The sequence below is a fragment of the Solea senegalensis genome, linkage group LG9 (genome assembly GCF_019176455.1).
Source record: "Solea senegalensis isolate Sse05_10M linkage group LG9, IFAPA_SoseM_1, whole genome shotgun sequence".
Classification (NCBI taxonomy): Eukaryota; Metazoa; Chordata; class Actinopteri; order Pleuronectiformes; family Soleidae; genus Solea; species Solea senegalensis.
The window spans coordinates 164,462-186,753 of record NC_058029.1 but is presented as its reverse complement, the minus strand read 5'-3'; the positions used below and the strand labels follow the sequence as shown (position 1 = coordinate 186,753).

The 22,292-nt window shown below is 39.7% G+C and overlaps 3 protein-coding genes across 6 annotated transcripts in view; all 3 read left to right on the top strand.

Annotated features, from left to right (window-relative positions):
* The first annotated feature begins 167 nt into the window (after positions 1-167).
* Positions 168-4,127, top strand: LOC122774318 (nectin-3-like protein). 2 transcript variants are annotated; one of them, XM_044033466.1, is made up of 7 exons: positions 168-289; positions 435-484; positions 2,188-2,514; positions 3,110-3,212; positions 3,710-3,744; positions 3,832-3,878; positions 3,968-4,127. In XM_044033466.1, the coding sequence occupies exons 2-7, from the start codon at positions 442-444 to the stop codon at positions 4,100-4,102; spliced, it is 690 nt and encodes a 229-aa protein (XP_043889401.1). In that variant the 5' UTR covers positions 168-289; positions 435-441; the 3' UTR covers positions 4,103-4,127. The 2 variants fall into 2 exon arrangements, with proteins under 2 accessions (XP_043889401.1, XP_043889402.1); XM_044033467.1 differs by having other exon boundaries at positions 168-484; positions 3,113-3,212.
* Positions 4,128-6,680: 2,553 nt separating this feature from the next.
* On the top strand, positions 6,681-9,737 carry rbm8a (RNA binding motif protein 8A). Its single transcript, XM_044033307.1, has 6 exons — positions 6,681-6,779; positions 7,376-7,435; positions 7,523-7,600; positions 8,494-8,630; positions 9,264-9,400; positions 9,524-9,737. The coding sequence occupies exons 1-6, from the start codon at positions 6,713-6,715 to the stop codon at positions 9,570-9,572; spliced, it is 528 nt and encodes a 175-aa protein (XP_043889242.1). The 5' UTR covers positions 6,681-6,712; the 3' UTR covers positions 9,573-9,737.
* Positions 9,738-10,459: 722 nt separating this feature from the next.
* The window catches only part of otud7b (OTU deubiquitinase 7B), a 39,865-nt gene continuing 28,032 nt past the window's right edge, over positions 10,460-22,292 (top strand). For all 3 annotated transcript variants that reach the window (XM_044034396.1, XM_044034397.1, XM_044034395.1), the window contains exon 1: positions 10,460-10,648. The gene's annotated coding sequence lies outside the window, so the exon portion shown is untranslated. The remainder of the gene's footprint in view (positions 10,649-22,292) is intronic.

Below are 22,292 nucleotides of genomic sequence, written 5' to 3'. Positions count from 1 at the left end.
TTGGACACACGTGTTCACATTATGACGTGAACACGTGCATCTATTGCAAACTCGAGCGGTCTTAAATCTCTGCAAACGTTGACCACATGGGGTCGCTGTTTGACAGGTGAACGGACGTCGCGTGATGAAGAGTCGGTGAATGTGACTGTTGACAGTGAACTGTGTGAACCACGGTGTGTGAACCATGGTGTGAACCACGGTGTGAACGCAGCACGCCTGTGTTTTCTTGCAGGTGCTCTGAAGCTGTTTTCTGCGGCTGAGAAGCGGAAACTTCAGCCTCTCCAACGCTGTAAGTTTCCTGAGTGATGACGTGTTGTAATACTAACAACAGTAACAGTCATAATATCGTCATAATGATAAGGACAATGTGCCAGTGACGACTCAAAGCGCTTGTGCGTTCATGTGAGGACTGTGTTGTTTTTCATCACCTTCAGTCGTGCAATGATTGTCCTGCTGGAGCTGCTTTACATCACTTTATTCTCAGGTAAGATCCAACACAACTATATGTCCAATTAGGATTAGAATTTGGAGTAGCGAGCTTATTTATGTATTTATTTATTTATTTATTTTAAATTAAACTTAAAAATGTTTCACATTTCCTGCCAACTGGAAAAAAGAGTGGATAGATGATAGAGATGATGCTATTTACTATGATGTGTTCCATCATAATTTTAAATTGTAATAATGAGATCACATTGTTTTGTAAGTAGGAAACTTAAAATAAATAAACAAAGTCCTCATTTTGAGATGCAAAGTCATAATTATGAGATGTTTAGTCATAAATAATGGAATACTGTTTCAAAATTAGCATTGTCATAATATAAGCGTTATGACTTAGTATGTCAAAGTTTTGAGATCCTGTTTTATTATGACGACATTTCATGTTTAGTAACTCATCATTATTACTCAGATGTGATTCTTGTTTTTTGCCCCAGTGGCAGAAACGGACTTTCAAAGTTTCACATTCATAGAATTAAAAATCACTTTTAGTGTCAGTGTCTCTGATTCTACAGTTCCTCTGACCTCACTCACAGAATCACGCCATCATAACCTCCCTCATGTTGCAGCTGTGCGAACACTAAGTCATGTGTCGTAAGGTCAGATAACATAAGAATCCTGTTATCTTTAATTAGTCACTTTTTTTGTTAAATAATAACCCCATTTCTGACATTACTGCTGTCATAGAGCAATCGCCACAGTATAGAGCCTGAATTTAGCTGCACCGAGTCCATCTATTACAGTAAATACAGACATTTGCATAGTGTCATTTATTGTTTAGTCCATAAACTGCAGAGAAAATGTTCGAAACGATTGATCATTTTTACAGACCTTTAAAATTCCTTCAGGTGAAATGTTAACGTACAATTGATGTTTTTAATGAATGTGTATGTGTAGAGTATGCAGCTTACAACATTTGTGAGACCATGTGTGAAAACGTGGAATGACGATATGTCGATATCACTTTTTCATGTTAGTGCTGATGCATTTACTACAGTCTTCAACTGTGGAAATCATTTGTATCATTTGTATTTCCATTGTTATTGACACTAAGTGTGCAGGATATAGGATGTTTGGATTGATTTTATATTTGATACGATATCTGGGGCTGATATTTATTTATTGATCACAGTCTAATGAAAAACTTCAATATAAAGCATTTATAAATCATTTTTTAAAGCAGTGCACACTCAAAAATAGAATTACAGATGTGAACCTAAAAGAGTAAAAATGGGGCATAACCTTTTTAAGTGAAAGTCCATTTCTGTACTTTATGGAAGTGTTACCAGTTTAGTTTGAGTTTGGTTCCCTAAAAGACATCATATGTACCTTTACGGTACTATTTTTTAGGTTTTTTTTGTCCACATACTAACTACATTCATGTTGTAAAATAGTTTTCTTTACATTTTAAAAGGAATCATTGTTACAATACAAATAGACACGTTTGATTTTTGTCGACTAAAACATGATTATATTTAGTTATAACTCAAACTAAATGGTATTTTAGTCATAAGAATATAACTAAACCAACATGTGCCGTCAAAATGAACACCTTTGTTCCTTCTTTTGATTTGATTGGTTTTGTAGCATTTGTGAGGAAACACTTGTTCGCTTAGTTCTTAGTGTGTGTGATTGTGAAGTGGCACAGCTACAGTAACATGAAGCATCGTGTCGTCTTATTTGTTGTAGTCGTGGACACACAGGAAGTCGCCCCGCTCCAAGTGATCGGATACCTTGGCCATGAAGTCGTCCTGCCGTGTCGTGTCACAGGACACACAATCGTTCAGATTCAGTGGAAGCTGCAGCAGCCAGAGGGACAGAGTGTTTCCATCGCAGTTTATAATCCAAATCTGGGCAAAAATATCTTGGACTCTCCACTGAAGGATAGAGTGGAGATCGAGGAACTATCGTTGATTATCAAAGACGTTGAACTGAACGATGCTGGGCTGTACATGTGCCGCGCTACAACCTTCCCCAGTGGTTCACTTCTGCAGACCGTCCAACTTATTGTTCAAGGTGAGTATGTCATGCAACACAGCAACTAATATGTACAGTATATTATGGTATGTACCAGGGGTCACATATGCTATTAAAGATACTCAATTTCAACCAAAACATCAGCATTTATTATATTAAGCATTATTATTTGACCATTGCTGGTCAGTGAAAGTGACGACTGCCTTTTATCCTCCAGCTCATCATGCTTTTCACACACACTCACGCCCCATTCATCACAGCAGTCTGTTGATGTCACATTTCAGTATCGGCTCAGCTGTCTTGGAACCTCGCCACTAAAAAAAAGCACCAGGAACTTTCACTGATGGAAAAGCAAACAACTGTATTAATGGCAAAGTTAAAACGTTAAAAAGTTACGGCTGTTAAAGTAAAGAAGTCATTTCCACTCCTTATTACTCGTGTCCTCACTGGCAGCCGTGTTTTTATTAGACTAAGCCGCGTCTCACAGAGGTTTCTGGTGCAGGGGACGAGGTCTGAGGTCTGTGACCGTGTGTCATTGTCTCATACAGAGTATATGATCCGTGTCTTTACTGTCTGAGTAAATCAAGGATAATTACACAGAGTGTTAAGAACTATCATGTGTTTGTGCTTCCAGAAGAGATGCCATTACCATCAGGGATTGTGTTTGCTATAGTGGCTGCTGTCCTTCTGCTGCTGGGGATCATCGCAGCTGGAGCTTACTTCATACACATGAGAAGGTGTGTGTGTGTGCGTGTGCGTGTGCGTGTGTGTGACTCGTGACGACTATCAACGACAACACAGCAGTTTTTATGAAGTTTGATGATGTTTATTGTAGAGCTGCAACTAACGATTATTTTCATCATCGATTAATCTGTCGATTATTTTCTTGATGAATCGATGAATCGTTTGGTCCATGAAATGTCAGAAAACCTTAACAAATGTTGATTAGTGTTCGTCAAACCTGGAAATGATGATGTTCTCAAATGTCTTGTTTTGTCCACAAACCAAAATGATTCACTGAATGATTTCTTTGTTCTCCAAAAGAAAAAAAGAAGAAAAAAAGCATTGAACCGATTAATCGATTATCCAAATAGTTGTCGATTAATTTAGTAATGGATTATTAATCGATTCATCCATTAATAGTTTCAGCTCTAGTTTATTGTGATGATTATGCAAAAATAGGTGATAGTTGTGACGATGAGCCGATGACAGCCACTTTGATTCCTTTCTTCAGAGGTGATTCATCAGTCGGACATCGTGGCTTAATCGGTGAGAATGTTCTTCTTATTTATTTTCTTTATGTTGTATCGTGTTGCTGTTTACATTCTCCTTGAATAAAGCTGCTCTGTCTCTCAGACACAGGTGAGAAGGTGACGGGCGTGGCCAGTCCATGTGATGTTGAGGTGAGTTCACTCCTCCTTCATGCTGTGGTTGTGGATGTGTGGTGATGCACAGAGACAAGTGAGTGTCCATTTGTCCTTCTTTCTCCAAGGATGTGGTCTACTCTCACGTCAACTTCAAGCCATCCACAAAAGAGACGCCACCAAACTCTGACAAAGATGCTGCGACCATGAGCGCCGACGTCACGTATGCGGATGTTGTAGTTTTGAATCTTCAGCCAAAGTGAAATTTAAATAAACACTTTCGAAGCGTCTGTGTGTAAGTGAATCATGAATAATCATAGCGACCGTAAGCGCCTGGGTCACTAAAGTCAGCTGTCGTCTGTAACGTTGCGTTGAGGAGTGGTACAAGCAGACACACGCATTCTTTCTTCCTCCTTCAGTAACCATTGAGAAATGAAAATAGAAGAAGTAAGGAGGAAGTTACAAAAAATGCACAACAGCCTTTTGCAAATTCATAAACCTCCGTCCGTCACAAGAGGAAAGTGTTGAGAAATCAATCACAGCAAACCCAGTTTCTGCTGTAAAATCAAAGACCAAGAAACCAAAGAAACATTTGTTGCAAACAAAGACAAAAAATAAAAAACAATTAAGTGATAACAAGAATAAGTCGAAGAAAGAAGCAGAAGTGACTATACAGTAAATATAACCAAGGAAAAAGAAAGAAAACAATAGACATGAATGATGAAGGTAATAAAGATAAATTCATAAATGAAAACCAAAACAAAAAGATAAACAACGTAACATAAATTGCCCAAGAGTGCTTCCAGTGGTTTCCAGTGTCTAGAGTTTTTGTTTTTACTGTTAAACTTAAGAATTATAACTATTGGAAGTCTTTTAAACTAAATAAATGCACTTGTTGATCTGAAGACAACGGCCTCAACTCTATTATATAGCTGATGTATCAAGATAGAAAACTTAGTTGATTCTCAGGAACTCCACCATGACCTTCATTATGTTCATTATTATAACATTCTATGTTGTTTTGTGTCACACTGTGGTTGTTTCTGCTAATATCAGGCTTTTGCAACACAGGGAAGTATTTCTAAAACGATGTAGTTCTACTTTTCTGAGCTTTAACGGGAACTTACAAAGATGAAAAGGAGAAATTTAAATTCATTGTATTAACTCTACAAGTCTTTACTTAGCATAGCAATGTTAACTTTAAACAAACGTAGGCACTTGTGTTTCACCAAACTTCTTTACTCTGTATCCTGGTGAGTGCTGCTGTCTCCTCACAGCAGTGGAAATGAACCCCGCCCATAATTCAGAGTAAAAGAAACAACATTCTGATGAAGGCAAGATAGTTGGAAACGTTTATGTTTAAAACATAAGATAAGGGTCATGTACTGTACATATATACTGTATATATATATGTGTATATATATGTGTATTATTATATATACTGTTATACTGTCATATTCAAGCATCCAGCAAACATGCGAGCACATGCGCCCCCTGCTGTCCACCAATTCTTTTGTTTTTGGACTCTTTGCTCCTCTAAGAATTTATTTGTTATTTATACAGACGTCAAAATTAAACATTTGGATTAGATAACATAATGATGACATGAATAACAGAGAAAATAAAGAGAGAAATTCAAAGTAAAGAAAAGACGATGCACAATGAGGCTACTTACTTATGCATTTATGAAGTCATGACAAAAAGGGTCACAAGCAACATTAATAATGGCTAATAAATGCTCGATTATTAGTCAAGCAATGCTTATTCAGTACTTCCATAAACAGTTATTACTGCGTTAACCGACATGCTTCATGACTTTATACCTTAATTAACCTGACTAACATTATTAACTGTTTAATTACAGCATTTGCTGTTAATTAATGTACTCGTATTGTTAGCACATCTTTTTGCTCCTATAGCAGAGGGTGGATTTTAAACATGTGTACAGGAACCCATTGTCTTAGAGATAAAAACAGAACTAACTTGGCACTAACCGATTTAAGAAGTTGGGTCACGTGGTTGGTGTAGTGGTTAACACTCTTACCAATGCAGTAAGAAGACTGGTTCAAGCCCCGGTTGGAATCAGGGTCTTTCTGAATAAAGAATCCAGAAATTTCATTTGAATAATATGTTTGTTTGTTTTTTACAGTTTTGGTTTACTCTCCTTTATAAATGTACATGTGATTCATCTTTTCTTTTTTTAAATCATTGTTGAGCTTTGGTGTTCGATGATAAACCACAACACACTGTGCTATCGCCCAAGAGTGTCAGATTCATTAGTCATTTATTTGGTCCATAACATGTCGGTAAAGTTAATACAATATGGAAGTTATAAAAAGAAGAAGAAGAAGCATTTACTCAGTTTTAATTATTTATTTGTCGTATGGAGCAAAGAAGCCAGAACATATATACATGTAAGAAGCTGAAAAATGAGAGAATGTGTTTCATTCATTAATTTCAAAAAAACAAAAAACACTCCACATAGTTGACAATATTTGTTTTAATCGATGAATGATCAATTAATTGTTGGAGCCCTAAAATACAGCACATAATAACAATCAGCTTTATTTTCCTAGTGTTTGTGCACGTAATGGTGACTCATACAGGACACATTGCAAATAACAAAACAGAGCAAAGATAAATAAGCACATATCTGCAACTCTTACGCGTTTAGAAAGAAGCATACACATTGCAACAACACTATAAACGAATCAAGCGATTTCAATGATAAACTTCTATTCGTACTACAAACTTATTACGTATTTTTTTTACTCTGGCAAACTGGCAACCCCCACCGGCCTGTAAACCGTCCGTCTACGTACGAACGTACGTACGTAGGTTGCGTACCACACACAACTCACACACAGAGAAACATGGCGGACGTGTTGGACCTACATGAAGCGGGAGGCGAGGACTTTCCTATGGACGAGGATGGCGATGGTAATCACGTACTTTTGCTCATCATTAGCGGCAGATTCCTCACACCTCATACTTTCAAATGGTGTGTTTGTGTTCGCATATAAATGAAAGAATCCGCGTCGGAGAGAGAGCGAACACACGCAGGCAGCGTGGTTGTAGGCCTGGAGAATGCTAACAAGCTAATGCTACTGTGACGCTTTGAAGGGCCATTCAAACACTCGCTGTAAGCTAGCTAGTACGTGTTTGTCTAAAACAGTAAATGTCACGTTTATTACACATTTCATGTCATAAATTATTTGTTGAATAAAAATAGGTTAAAGAGCATTATTACTCCCGTTATAGGTATAAAATATAGCTTGTTATTTAACCTCCCCTAGCATGTTGTGAGTCAAGCTAAGGGCTACATTGAATTAATCACTAAAACAAAATAATAAAGTTAACTCGCATGTCTTACATAACACTTAAGTTTCAACGTGTTTTGTTACAGGTTTGGTTAACTGCAACCTTTACCAGTGTACTCAAGTCGTTGTTACAGAACGTGGGCCTTTGTAAAACATGTGTGTGTTCGCCGCGCTGCAAATTTGGTTTTAACTTGATGATTTATTTTCCTTTGTCAGAGAGCATCCACAAACTGAAGGAGAAAGCCAAAAAGAGGAAAGGACGAGGCTTCGGCTCAGGTCAGTAACCACTGTTGAGATTTAGCTCCGTGCCATTAATCAGCCTTGTTATTTAGCAGTACTAAGTATTTGTGTTACCGTTTCCAGAGGAAGGAGCCAGGTCCAGAATTAAGGAGGACTATGATACTGTGGAGCAGGATGGGGATGAACCAGGCCCTCAGAGATGTGAGTGCTGTTGTTCCAACTACTGCACGGTTTCTACCTATAGTGTGTTGTAATTTGTGAAGTTGCCATATTTGATATAATGTGTCTTGTTTAGCGACAGTTCCCCTTTTTACTGATAGTTGAGTTTCTTTTGTAGCATGGTTATATGAGATGCTGAATAATAACTGGTGCTGACTGCACCGTGCACACCCCCTGCGCTAATAATCAGCCTGAAACACACACACTCATCTCATGGAAAATATGGGACAAACGTGAAAACAACTCGTAATTTCCGAGGTCAGGGAACGTGGATTTCCAACTTATAGTCGTTGTAGCAACCTCGCCAACTTTGACATAGGATTCCCAGATGGCCGAGACCACGCAAACACTGCAAATGTTCCTGTTAATATCACTTATTTTGTTTCATTTGTTTCACAATAAAGCAGTCCATGGTTTAATTAACCTCTGTGTGGAATGAGGTGAAATCACTCCAGTGTAAATGGAATGCAGCATTGTCTTCCATTCTCTGAAACATGAGTGAGTTAGCGAGATACAGAAAAAAATGTTGAAAATAAACTGTTGCATTAAAGACTTGAATTGTCCTTTCAAAAAATTAGGTAAGTCTGGGAAATAGCAATACTAGTGTTTTGACAGCAGAAGCTACACACTGGAGCTTTAAAATGGCACGCCTAATTTAATCAACACCAGCTTAAGTCTCTAATATCTGAAGAACATCTAATGTGATTACCATAAACACAAATAAATTAAGAATATGAGATGGAAGTAAAATGCCTTTTGAGAATAAATAAGCCTTTGTGAAGATGCATTGATGTAGTCATATAACTCATATGGGTATACTCTGTGCTTGTCTTATTTGACCCCTGATTCATTTTCTTGCCCTTATCATGCTGCAGCTGTGGAAGGATGGATCCTGTTTGTGACAGGTGTCCATGAAGAAGCCACTGAGGAAGACATCCATGACAAGTTTTCAGAGTTTGGCGAAATCAAGAACCTGCATCTCAACCTTGACCGCAGAACAGGCTACCTCAAGGTGAGACACAAAATGCCTGATGTCGTATATCGTAAAAATGCAAAGTTTCAGATTAATCAAATATCGTCTGTGTGTTTTCAAATATCTTGTTTTGTCCACAAACCAAAATTATTCAGTCCTAATGATTTATTTATTTATTATTATAAAAAGATTTATCGGTCATAGAATTAGTTGATGCTACATTTAGTTAAAAATGTATTAATTGTTGCTACCCTACACTTATTGGATTTAATAATAAAATAATAAATTTTATTTATGTAATGTCAAAGTGGCTTTACATTAAAAGCACAACATTACAAAGACATACAAATAAGTTGAAACCATAAGACATAAAAAGCAGACAATTATGGAAATTAAATTTCTGAAAATTAGACATCAAATTTTAAAGTTAATGCTGTAAAATGTTCTGCCAAACCTATGACCATGGTTTGTTTTGGGGCTGTACAATGTGTCTTCAATCTCTTGTAAGCCACACGGTGGCAGCATTATCCTAAGTATGAAATAAAGACCAAAGAACCTTTGACCTGATCATTTTGAATACAGGCTGTTGGATTTGCACAATTTGCAAAACATTTGCACAAAAGTTGCAATAAATGTGAATCGATTCACCCAATGTCCATATAACTGTTGCAGGGGTATGCACTGGTGGAGTATGAGACGTACAAAGAGGCTCAGGCAGCCATGGAAGGGCTCAACGGTCAGGACATGATGGGGCAGCCCATTAGTGTCGACTGGGGATTTGTCAGAGGGCCCCCTAAGAACAAGAGGAGGTGAGGACTGTGTGTGTTTGTCTGTTGCTTGCAGCACATATCTGGTAAAGGAGTGACCTCTGTTTCACTTTTTATCAAACCTTTTTATCTGACACTTTTTTGTATCCTGCTCCTTCTTCCCAGGGCTGGTGGACGGAGACGCAGCAGAAGTCCAGACAGGAGGCGGCGTTAACTCTGGCAGGTGTCAAAGACCTGAGAAGTGGTCTGTCACTCTGACGTTGTCAACGTCTCATGGAGCAGTTTTTTTTTCCTTTTTGTTTTTGTGAACATTATTTTCAGTAACCGTTACATAGCATGCAGTTTAAAATACTGAGGTAAACAGTTGATTTGAGATGAATAATGTAAGAATCAAGGCATCCTCAGCACGTGGCTAAATAGATGCAGCTGTAGAGTGTAACCGGTTATCCATTAAACAACATGGCTGAAACTTTGTTTTTACTTTTAGTGTCAACCAAGTTAATTAATACGTATTTGTGGTTTTCTGGAGTCACTCAATTTCTTGTTTCCTTGATGTTATGTGCATTTTATTGTGCAGTGCTTTTTTTTTATCACGTTGGGAAAATTAAAGTTTTTAAAAAGTCAAACCTGTGTGTGTGTGTGGCCTGTTGTTGGCATGTGTGTCTTTCCTTTGCAACTTATTTTCTCTCCCTCTTCAATACTCGTGCGGTTTGTTTTGTTTTTTTGTTAAACACTGCTAATGACGTAGGGATTACGTCATCCCGGATGACCTCATCCCGGCAATGGTGACGCCCCGTTTATTTTGTAAACTGTGAAGCCACCTGTCAGTCCGGACTCGGCTCCGCCTGTCAGTCCGGACTCAGCTCCGCACTCATAGGCTACTCGGACGAAACCACTGGCCCTTTATTTGTCCTCGGCCAATTGGTAAATGAACGTTTTGTGTTCGCTCGTTCTCATTTGGTGCTTACTCTACTGGACAATATCAGTCACAGCTCCCGACACTCGCCATTGGTTCTCACGGATGTCCGTCAACAAGACGCTCCTCTCTGATTGGCTGGCTCCGTGTGGGGGGGCCGGCTCATACTCTAGGTTGACGTTGTTGTTGTAAGTGGTGGAGAGAAATTACTTTGTAGGTTGTGGTCCGGTTTGGGATATTACGTCCACTTTCACTCGTGAGGATGCTAAAAAGTTAGGACGTTTGTTTGTTGTGGAAACGCGGATTTTGTTTGCAAGCTCAGTTCCGCAGGACAACTTCATGGGACGACGAAGACATCTGCGAGGCCGTTCAAGGTAAGCAGTAAAGGGATACTCTAGCTACTAGCTCTTCATGTAAGCTAACGTTAGCTGCTGATTAGCCAGGCTGTAGGTAGCACACTTGATCATGCTAAACGGCACGCTTTGTTTATTTACTAAGAAACCAACACCACACCTGCTGTGGGAATTCACCCACGCAGAACGCACTTCTCCGGAGCAGGGAATCGTGTATTTGACGTCTAAATAAAGTTGTGCTGGGAGTAAGCGGACCCGAGTAAGGACCCCATGCGGCTGAACGCCTTAAATGCGTTTATGTAAGCGTGTGTATTGTCCGCTTATAGTATCCTTCACTCAATAGTCGTGGTCATAAAAGCTATAACAGTGATATATCAGTGATTTCCTATAGGACATAATCACCAGGAGCGCGGATGTGCGTGTGTTTCATGGCTGTTGAACGTTGCATTTGCGTTATACGAGTTGTGCTTGAGGAATAGCATTAGAGCGTGTATTCTAACACCATTTGTTTTATTTACTCTGTCTGGTCAGCTGTGTTTCAGGGATCTTACTGTCGTGGCGTGTAGATGACGTGAGCCCGGTTTGTAGTCGTGCTGCATGTGTGATGTAACATGCTTAGCTTAGTGTCCACAGTCAATCACGTGTGTTTTCTAACTTCGAACTTAAACGACTGCTTTCGTTAAACTAACGGTATCGACTGAGTCGGATCAGAGGCTTCAGGGTCGAACTGCCACCGAAACGTGTGTGTGTGTGCGCTGCCCTGTCACTGTCAGTGGGACAAGCAGGAACCCGGTCTGTGTGTGGGGTTATTTTGTCGTCATTTCCACATGAGACAGGGTTGCCTTACACTTTGCCTTGAATTATTCAGGTCTTGTATTTGTGTGCTCTTTTGTTTGCTGCAGCACGAGGACAGTCAGTCAACCTGGAAAGTAGGACAGAGGCACGAGTTATTTTACTGGACTTTCCTGCAGGGACTAAAAAGTTATTGAGAACTAGTGCAGCTGAATGATTTGTGTTATTGTTCAACTGCAGTGCAAAACGTTTAAATATCACCAAATATTCATTGCATTTAAACTATTATCACACAATGCTGATTAAGCCTGTCGGCCCCACACTACTCTCTCTGTGTTTCTTAGTACAGTGGTGTTGAATTGCCCAGTGACATTCCCTCGCTGCACACAGGAAGTGATTAGGTGAAGGTCTACTCTGAGGAGACAACAGGAACATTGCACTAGTAAAGTGATGCTGGAGTACGCCTGACAAAGAAGTGTACACAAGTTTCAGAAGAGACTTACGACGTCTGCTAAAAGACTGACTTCTGGTCAACTTCTGGTTGTAAGGTAACGTTGGCGAGTAATAGTGCAGATATCCATACAGAACGTTTCCATTGTCTTGCCCTGGTTGATTCAACATCTAATGTCTAATATGAAAAAGGTGTTGAAATGCAGACCGCAACTGTTGAACATCTCTGAGTCCTAACGGGGATGGTCAGCCTGGCTTATTGAAAACCTGGAAAAGACAGTGTATACAGTCAATTCTACTGCTTGTCCAGCAGTTTGATGGGATAAATGCTTCTTTTCCCTGTACTCCTGCTGTATATACACAAACACTCAAGTCTGATTATGAGCATTATTTGACCGTATGTTTTCAGATGAAAGAAGCATCAAACAAGTAATGTTCCATCATGCACGTTCACAAAGACCTGAGACAGAATAATAACATACACAACAAGACAAGTTAACCAAAACCTATATGCACTGCACCTTTAAGAGAGGAGGAATCATTGTCAAAGCCTAAACAGTGGCATAGAACAGAACTATTGCTAATTGAATTATTTTAAATAGTGATTGTACATTGTAAACAATAGTTCAGCCCTAGCAGCCGCTAGATGGGACTACAAAAATATGCTCCTCCAAAAACCAAATGCTGCTTGTGACAATATTGCATACTGTGGTATTAACAGGGTTCATACGAGGGTTTTAAATCCTTGAAAATGCTTGACTTTAACATAGCATTTTCAAGGTTTGAAAAGTGCTTGAATTTTGGATATAGTACTTGAAATGCTTGAAATACGGCCTGTATGTGTTCTTTCCCAAAAATAGGTGATTGATTGAACAGTTTGCTTATTAGACGCAATTAATAAATTCATACCAAAAACTGGGCCTAGACCTGTAATATAATAGTGTAATAATCATGTCTGCGTATGTATATACAGTATTCACATTCATTTACCACAGCTGCAAGGTACTGATAAAGTATTATAAAACCTTTGACCGTAGGAAAGGTATATGAAGCATGTATGAAGCCACTTCAATTTACTGTGTTAAAACTCCCACCTATATTCACTCATGAGTTGGCTGTGCAGGGCGATGCCACAAATGCAGTCCTGACAGTTGCAAATAAGCCTTTTGATCCTAAGAGGCGTGAAAAGATTAAACTGCCATTTGAATGCTACTAAGCATAAGTAGTAGATTTGATTTTTCATCCGTCACACGCTGAACTGATGCGTTACTGTACACCTCAGGATGATGAATGAATGGAAGTTGCTGCACAGTTGCTGAAGTTGCTGTAAGGGTGTGTCGGCCATCATTATGCATGTCCTCGACAATTCAAGGAACATATTGATGCATGCAGGCCCAGCTTCACTCACAGTGCTCTCTGCCACGTCAGACTGTGAATCTTATATACAGTATCTTATATTTGAGCCTCTTTATCTTGTTGTCGGACAGACGTTTTCAGCTGGAAACATTTTGGTTGCTTGTTAAACCCCTCACTTTCTGCACCAAAGTCTGCAGAGAAAATCAGCAATCGTATGTCACAGCACACAGTTGTTGATCCACTGCTGCCTCAATCAGCGACGGTGCTTTTCCATTATACAGATCTAGCACTACTCTAAGGGAGTCGAGCTGATACCAAAACAGCCAGAGTGTTGTCACTGCAAGAGTCACGAGCGCGACGTCCGACACGAAGCAAACTGAACAATTCCAAACTGTAGAATTATTAAAACGCTTTGACCATGTGTCAGGAAACTCATACAACCAGAGCTATCATTTTAAAGTTGTCTGTCACTTCAGAGATCTTCTATGTAGTAAAGCTGGAAGATGATAAAACATCTTATTTTATGCTTTTATACCTCATCACATTGTCTTTGTGAAGGTGTGTGAGACATCGTTAAGTCTTTGACATGGAACATTGATGCATACAGCAGCACGGTGACGACCTCAGGGCAGGTAAGTATTTTAAGTAGAGCAGGGTGTAGCATCCTTCCTTTTAGAAGTTCAGATTCCAAACTGGCAGCATGTGAACAGAAGAATATCAGGAGATAACCTGTATTTCATATAATGAGATCATTGAATGGTAACTGAAATAGTACTAGATATCTAGTCACATCCTGCCTGTAATAGGACAGAATAAGGAAACACATTTTCTGTACTGCAGTTAGATTTTTGTCTGTTTTGTTTATCTAAATGAAAGTCTGTGGTATTGTCTTTGTCGCTCGTCATACAGAAGATATCCTGTTGTATTCAAATGCGCTGCTGTAATGGTTTGGCTGTAGCCTTGGTAGAAGATGAAACTACAGAGGTGACATGACAGCTGAGTGTTCCGAGTTGTCTTAAATTATCTTAAATAATCCCCGGGCCAGTGGATGTCAGGAGAACTGAGTAATAAAACATTAAATGAAGGCAAGTGTTTGCACAGCAACAGGTAGACGTGTTAATCGAGAACTGGTTCCAAATAATCTGAAGCACTAGAATTGCCCCCGAGCTTAGCAACTCTGCTGTAGATTGCAGCTGGGAACATGAATGCATGGTGGGGACAAAGAAAGGGTTTCCATGTGACAAAGAAAGAACTAGTTAAATAAATGATCATGTTGATGATGCTTAAACGTCTTTCTACACAAGATGGTCTGAAATTCCAGCAATGTCATGTGTTTGCCTCTCTGTACATTATTGCACCTGCTTCCTAGAATGTTTGTCAGAGAAGGTAAATATTCCATCTTATAATAACATTTGTATGAAGCAGACATATTGTTTAACTCTTTGACCTTAATCAAAATTGCTTTTGCATTTTTTTTCTGCACAACCCACCAATAGGCTATAGTCATTGCTATTACCTTTAGTCAAAATGTATATTGCTGACGTTTTGTCACAGCATTTGTGACACTGACCGTCTTTTATGGAATTATATCATTTTGGTGGTTCTGCCTACCAAATGCCTGGTCTCAATACTCCCCGTGTCCATCGATGTAAACATGTACTCTCTGTGGAAAAGGGTTTGCCAAAGAACTGTCATCGCAAAGTTGCAAAACCTGGTGGCAATGGGTTTATTTTCTCACACTGTATCACTGTGACATGGAGCTGAGTCATACAACACAGTGGAGACTGTATGCTATGAGTCTTTGCTGATCATTTCCAAGAGCTTGCGTTTGATTTTTATATATGTATATATATATATATATATATATATACATATATAAGTATATATGTATATATATGGATTATGTACACACATCTTATATTTATGTTACTATTATTAAAGGATAGTTTGTCAGTGCTGACTGCGATGAGATGGCTGGTGGACAGCGAGGGGACGAGCAGACATGTTTCTTTACTACGGAAGTGGAAAATACTTTGGGATAATTAGACATCACTGCACGTGTCAAAATAGTCCGTTCCAACTCAACACCTGATGCATGTGCACACGCCACAGTCGGATCATTTCATTTTGCGTCCATGTAAACGACGGAATCATTGCACATGTAGTCATAGTTACAGTCGCACATAAATATCCTTAATTTAACATTAAAAAGCCAAAGAAATAAAGCACAAGTTCATGAAGTTCAAATGAGTTATTCTGTGACTTGAGTGTTGGAAATCCTTCCCTCTGTCCTTTAGCCAAGTGGCATAAACTTGCCAAACATGGCAGCAGTAAACCAGCAACTCCTTTTGTCCTTGTGATCTGAAAATGCAGGTTTTACAAACTTCAACTTCCTGTTTGAAACCCTGTCTAACAACAAGCTAAAGTGGTGAACATGTACTGGAGCAGATGTGGATTTTATTAGGTGAGTCTTTTCTAAAATGGCTAAAGTCAGTGTTTCCTTCGCTGTCAGCCGTGTTTTTGTCGAGCGTGTTTTAAGCTGGTCGTTGCCCCAGGGAACACACACACACACACACACACACACACACACACACACATTGCTAACCAGGACTGCAACTACAGGTTATTTCAGTGAAAAAAAGGCTGATGATGAAGGTGCAGTGCCAGAAATGTTGTGTGTCAGCATGAGTTAAACCTCTTCAAGCGGTTAAAGGAATAGTTTGTTTTTAATAATTTGCCAAATTCAGATAATGACAATTTTGTTCCTGTTCCAGCTGTGGAGACACCGGTACAGATCCCTCCTGGTTTTTAATGTATATACTTTGCATTGCAGTCTTATATGTAGTTAGTTTATTTATTTTACCGGATTATACTAAATCTGCAGTCAAGTCTGAATTGAATTAGATTAATTCATTGATTCTCTTTTTAAGAAGCTCAAACAATTATTTTATGAATAAATACCACTTAGACTAATAGATAGATTATCAAAATGACTGGTGTTGCTGACTAAAGGTCAGTACATCATGCAGCCAGACTTTAATGAACATGAACTCTCCTACTGTTTCCCATAGCCTTAATATCTTTGACGTGGATCATCCTATTTTTGCTCTCCACAGCTGTGGTTGTTGAGACCGCCTTGGTGATGGTGAATATAGAGTTTCATAGGGTAACCATGCAGCCTAAGCTACAGAACGTATGAAAATTTAAATTGGTTTCCTGCTGGACTTCCCCCAAACAGCTGTTCACTAAGTGTGTGTGTGTGTGTGTGTGTGTGTGTGTGTGTGTTCGTTCTCCTAAGATGCAGTGTCAGTTTCAGAAACAGGCTCTTTAGCCATGTACGTATTCCCATAGGAGGACTGAGACATGGTTAGATTAATAAGTTAGCAGGTTAGTAGGACAAACACATGAGTAAACATGTCTTCAGTCTCTGGGAATTAGTATTCGTTCCTTGGCACAATATCGGTATCAGCCAATATTGGCTTTAAAATGTATCATCTGATATCGACAAACACGCAAAGATCGCCCGATATGACTAATGACTTAAACGGCTGAATAGGCTGCTACTTCCACAATTAACTTTGTGTATTCATGTTTCAGCAGATATGTATGTATTCATTTTATTCATTGTGTAAAATAAGTAAATATTTAAAAAGAAGTCTGAGTTGAAGAGAGAGCATCTTTACGTGTTTGCCACTGATGATATCTGATGAAACATTTTAAACACAGACACTTCTGGTGTCTTCTTAGCAGATACTTAGCCATGAATGTGTGTGGCAACCTTATGTTTTACAACTTTGAATAGCACATAATATTTTTGAATAATTTATTCAGATCGATTGTTCGAGAGACTGAAATAAAAGATGCATGTGACCTCACACACAGATAAAGCATGGGTGAGGCAGAGGTGAACAACACACCACTGACAATGCTTTTAGTGTGTGTGGCCTATTTGTGGCAGGTTACCTTTACTGTGGAATTCAACGTGAATTAAAGCCACATCTTAAACCTCCTTCCATACTGCCATGTGTTTGTGTTGTAAGCAGCACTGCTCATGAGTACAGGAACAGATGTGACAGGAAAGAGTTCGTTCCTACACTGCCACAGAGAGATGGGGATCAATAGGTGGCTTGTCTCTGCGAGGCCTCTGTGTCCAGACGGCAACTCATAAAACTCTGCGCAGACCCCGCCCTCTCCGCCATGGCTGGTTGCCTGCCAGTCTTGTGACACAGCAACCAGCCTGTGCCCAGGACTGTTTGTGTCAGGGTGGAGAGACACGGTGAAGTGAGACGCGTACCTGTGTGCAGCACGTTCTGAATGCTTGAGCATTACATGTAGAAAGTTCACAGCGCCTGTAAAGTAGGTTGGAATGATAATAAATAAATACCACAGAGCATGAGATGCCACTCCCACAAGGGAAGCCATGGTAATGGGAGCTGCTGTTTCAGTTGAAGTATCACTTACTTCATGCTCATGTCACCTTTCCTCCCTCCACATACAGGACAGGGAGGGGAAGTTACACTAGACTCTTTACTTTACAGCTGTTACTTCATATCATTACATTATTATAAAGTGAAGAATACAAACCACAAATTACAGGGATTTGAACACTTGAAAAATGGTCAAATCAAGACATTTGAGAACATTTTTCAACATTTTCTGACATTTTAGGGACCAAACAAATGACTTAAGTTTTAGCATTAATTATTGCTTTTGTATGTCAATATGTGATGTCATTGATACATGAAGCCCAAAGATAGATTAGTTGACTAAAATAAACATGCAAATGTTTACATTTAAGAAACTGGAAGCAGTTTGCTCTGTTTGTGCTATTTGTTGCATATGTTGTATCATTTCTTCAGAACGGTTCTTTTTTGTTTATGTTGTTGTTTATTTATAATAATAATAATAATGAGATTTAGATTCTTCTTTCAAATGTGGACAAAGGTTTGGTTGCATAAACTAAAAGACACCAGTCATTCCTGCCCTGCCCTGTTTATCCATGAGAGCAGGAATAATCCCACATCCAGCTCTGAAGAGGAGCCTGTCACCCAGGATGACATCACACAGGGAGTGACGTGGAGTCGCCCCGCTGTGCTGTGTACATGGCCTGGCCTGCAGCACGTGGGGATTGGCATGAGCATTAGTGCTGCCTGCCTGCAGAGAATGGCTCCAGTTTAGCCGCTGGCTTTAGCAAGGCTTAGTTGGCTTCACATTCAGTTTGACTTAGCGGTCGACATTTGATCATTGATCCATGTTGGTTTTGGTACAAAAAAGTGGAATTGATGTACTCAAATATCACATCCTGAGTCAAACTTTGTATTTCTTGAGGGTCGATATGTAAATTGGGGAAGTAGTCATGTCACCTTCCAAATGTGAATTATGTTAACCATCACTGTCAAACCTAAAACATTTAGTTTTTTTGGTCCAGAAAAATGTCAGTGCATGTTGAAAAATGATGATGTTCTGCAATGTCTTGTTTTGTCCACAAACATGCATGATTCAGTTTTAATGATTGATTTGATTTCAATTGAAATTCTCTGGTTCTGGCACGTGTTACAAATCAATATGTTGGTGCTCGCATTAATGTGACAGTCTAGTCCTGTATTATTAGGACTACGCTAGAATTATTTTGCAACACATTTCCATCGTTCTATTCGCTTATCATCGTACTAATTAATGTAGATTTCTTCAAACAGTGTTATGCAACTGGCTGTTGAATTTCCTCACACTTTGCTAATGGATATGTTGGCAGTGTTGAGATGGATGCAGAGGCTTGTGTTTCTTCCACAGGGCTATAAATTGATAAATACAGACTATTGGAGCTGAATTAGGGACTTCTCGCCCACACAGTGTGGAGTATAAATTGTCAGTTTTCCGGGAATATTGAAACCAACGCCTTGTGTTCACTAAGTAGAGTGAATTTGTCTGAGGCCACTTTTTCCAGTCAGACTCAGACCCTTCATCTGTGCTGTCAGAACAGCACTTCTCATCGACTGCTCTGCAGCAGTCTCAGATACCGGCATTTCCTTTTCTGCTGACGCAGGTGTCCTCCACAATGTAATAAAGTCTCTGTGGAATGTCACCTAATGGTCCCATGTAGCCTTCTCCAAGGCAGTCCACTTAATGTGAGTGTAAATGAGCACTTCTTGACTGGTGATTACCAGGCCTGACTGCTGTGGAGTGCCCCAGGCTCCAACAAGGAACCTCTGAGGCTGCCTTTAATAGACTTCATAACCAGCCTTGTCAACACATGGACAGATAATGAGACAACAAGGCTACAGTGATGACTCGGGCTGAAAATGTTTCACATCAAAATCACACTTTGAATCAATGCAGTTGATGCAAAACTACACAGATCGTTTACCCTAACTGAACAGCTTCAGAGTCATTGTGATGGTTAAATGTCCTGTCGTGGGTAGATTGGGGGCTGTCGCCACTCCCCCTGCTGTCTGTAAGCGGAACATCAGCCTTGCAAGATCAGGGCCACCGACCCGGAGTCCGGAGAGGTTTTGTGAAATGTCAGGTCCCACGAGGAACACAAATTGCTTCGCAGCACTACATACACACCAGGGCTGCAACTAATGGTTATTTTGATAATCGATTTCTTCCTGTCCAGGTGCTCATGCAGCGATGTTGTTGATGCTGTCGTGCCATGCGAGATCAGCTGTTCTAAAGCTGTTCTTTGATGGCGTTCATGTAACGTTCTCCCGTACTTTTGACGACTTGGTTCGTACATTTTTCTGCTCATGTTGTTCTCTGCTGTGTTCGCCATTTTACAAACTCCCACAATCACGTGAGCGACACACAGCTTGGCATTGGTTCTCTTCTTCTTCTTCTTCTTCTTCTTCTTCTTTTATTACGGCGGTGGACATCCAGCTAAATGACGCTCACTGCTTATGGCTTTGGTTGGCGTACTGCCCACATTAGGGGGTAGCAACTGTAAGTGTAATAACGTAGACCCAACTAATCGAATGTTAAATTAGTTGCCAACATTTTTAACAATCGATTTTAATCGATTTATTCGATTAGTGCAGCCCTAATACACACAACACAACACCTATATGGATACCGGCTATGAGACCAAGGCAGCAATAGCACAGAAAACCGTTGTCGGTGAAAGTGAGGAAGAGGAAGCGACTGTCTGACCGCACACGAGTAAACATTTTGAATTTAAAAACAAAGAAGGCCGACACATGGCTTGTGTTGGCCGGCTCTGTTGAAAACAAATGCACATGGCCAGGAGAGGGGAAGGGAGGGGGCGTCAGCGGCGAGGTTTTATGACAGTCAAGATAAAGCAGTAGACAACAGATGGATGGATCTTTACGGTGGTGTCACGGAATTATTTATTCCCAAACTGTAGATGGAGCCGCATAGAGGAAAAGGTGACCAGACTCAGAAGTAAAAAGCTAAAAGGCTGTCACTTCACAATCAAAGAGCTGGTTTTTGCTGGTTTTTTCTTTCTTTGATTTGCCAGAGATTTCTTCCTCCGGATGCCCCTCCTGACACAACCCCTTTATCCGGGCTTGGGAATGGGAATAACAGTTCAATAATAATAATAATAAATGATACACAAGATTAATCATGATTTATTGGCCAGACCAGACCCATTAATGGTTCTACCTTTAGACTCTTTGTGGTAATTTTGGTTTAAGTGTTTAAATTATTCACCTAAAGCGTTCTCAAGCAGAATCATAGACCTGTGGTCCATAAATCATGCTGTTCTCAACCGAGACATCCTGTTAAAGAGGAAAGGTCTGTGTAAGCCTGATTATAAATAGTTGTTGCCACTGCTGTATTGATACGTATGTCTGGTCATAGGTAAAAGCTTTGTCTGGAGTACAAATCTGAAACCTTCGTGTCCTAAAAACAAGTTTGTTTTTTAAAGCCGTGGTAATATTGTGCAGGATTCCAGTGAACGTTAGACTGAAGTTAACTCCGAGATCTTTGCTTCACCATGATGTCACGTCTCAGACACTTTGATAAACACTCTGAGTAGCTAATGCTTCCCATTTGAGTTCCACTTGGAATGAAGGAAACCACTCAAGCACTCAATGAATCAAAGTTTTTCCTGAACCAGATGCAGCTTCTCATCCAGGACTATTGTGGTTAAAGGAATTTGAACAGTGGTTAACGAAAGTGGCCCAACAGCGCAGTGTGCTCCAGTAATTGTTCTGCCACTGCTGCAGTGGTCGTCGTTTCTGTCTGGACCCGTCTGATCATGAGGTGACGTCACATGCGGCCGTGACGGTGGCTTGTTCCGACCACATCCTGGTTTTTGTGACACTGTCATGTGAATATTGGGCACACTTGAAGCCGCTCCATACGTTTCATGTTCCATAGAAACATGCACATGTGTTCTGATCATGCAAACATCTCTGTAGTTGAACCTATAGAGGCGCAGGTTCTGAAAGTAAGTTGTTTATTTATTTATTTATTTATTTATTTATTTACACTAGGGTCTCAATCGAGATATATCACACTGCTGCAAAGAGGTAGAATAAAAAATCCCTGCGAGTAAACAATGAGAATGTAAAATGAATGCTGAAGCCAAGCAGCGTGCTGTTGAAGCTGATTGCAATTAAATGCCAGCCAAACGCTTTGGACCTGGAACTGTTTACAAGTCTCCTCTGTGCTTCTTGACTACAGTCTGAAAGGTCACGCTGCCTTTTTCTCTCCACATATACAATAGGTTTATATTCCACTGTATCAGAGATGTCTCTGATACAGTGGTTACACACTGTAAAGTGACCGCACTCCTGCACATTAATGCATATGAGGCTTTCCATGTGATTAGCTAATCAAAAATAATTTCACTGATTATTTGATTATTTGACTTCCAGAATTGTTGGCTTTGTTGTCCTAGTTTAACTTCCTGTGACACAGAGTGGATATTGTCTTGTGGTGTCAATCTTGCAGAATCTCACAATTCAATTAGAGATGGATTTCCTCCGGCAACTCCAAAAACACATGTGTTTTACTGAAGCTGAACTTGTATCGTGTGTATTACACGTGAGCTCATTTGTAAAACTGAAGCCTTCTTCTTTTTTTACTATGCTGTGAAAAACAA

What these genes read in the sequence shown, in the direction of transcription:
- LOC122774318 (XM_044033466.1), top strand. Translation starts at nt 442, where the DNA reads ATGATTGTCCTGCTGGAGCTGCTTTACATCACTTTATTCTCAG. An exon ending in CGTCCAACTTATTGTTCAAG is followed by an intron (nt 2,515 to 3,109) that starts GTGAGTATGTCA and finishes TTGTGCTTCCAG; the next exon opens with AAGAGATGCCATTACCATCA. An exon ending in CGGACATCGTGGCTTAATCG is followed by an intron (nt 3,745 to 3,831) that starts GTGAGAATGTTC and finishes TCTGTCTCTCAG; the next exon opens with ACACAGGTGAGAAGGTGACG.
- rbm8a (XM_044033307.1), top strand. Translation starts at nt 6,713, where the DNA reads ATGGCGGACGTGTTGGACCTACATGAAGCGGGAGGCGAGGACTTTCCT. An exon ending in GCAGAACAGGCTACCTCAAG is followed by an intron (nt 8,631 to 9,263) that starts GTGAGACACAAA and finishes TAACTGTTGCAG; the next exon opens with GGGTATGCACTGGTGGAGTA. An exon ending in CCCCCTAAGAACAAGAGGAG is followed by an intron (nt 9,401 to 9,523) that starts GTGAGGACTGTG and finishes CCTTCTTCCCAG; the next exon opens with GGCTGGTGGACGGAGACGCA.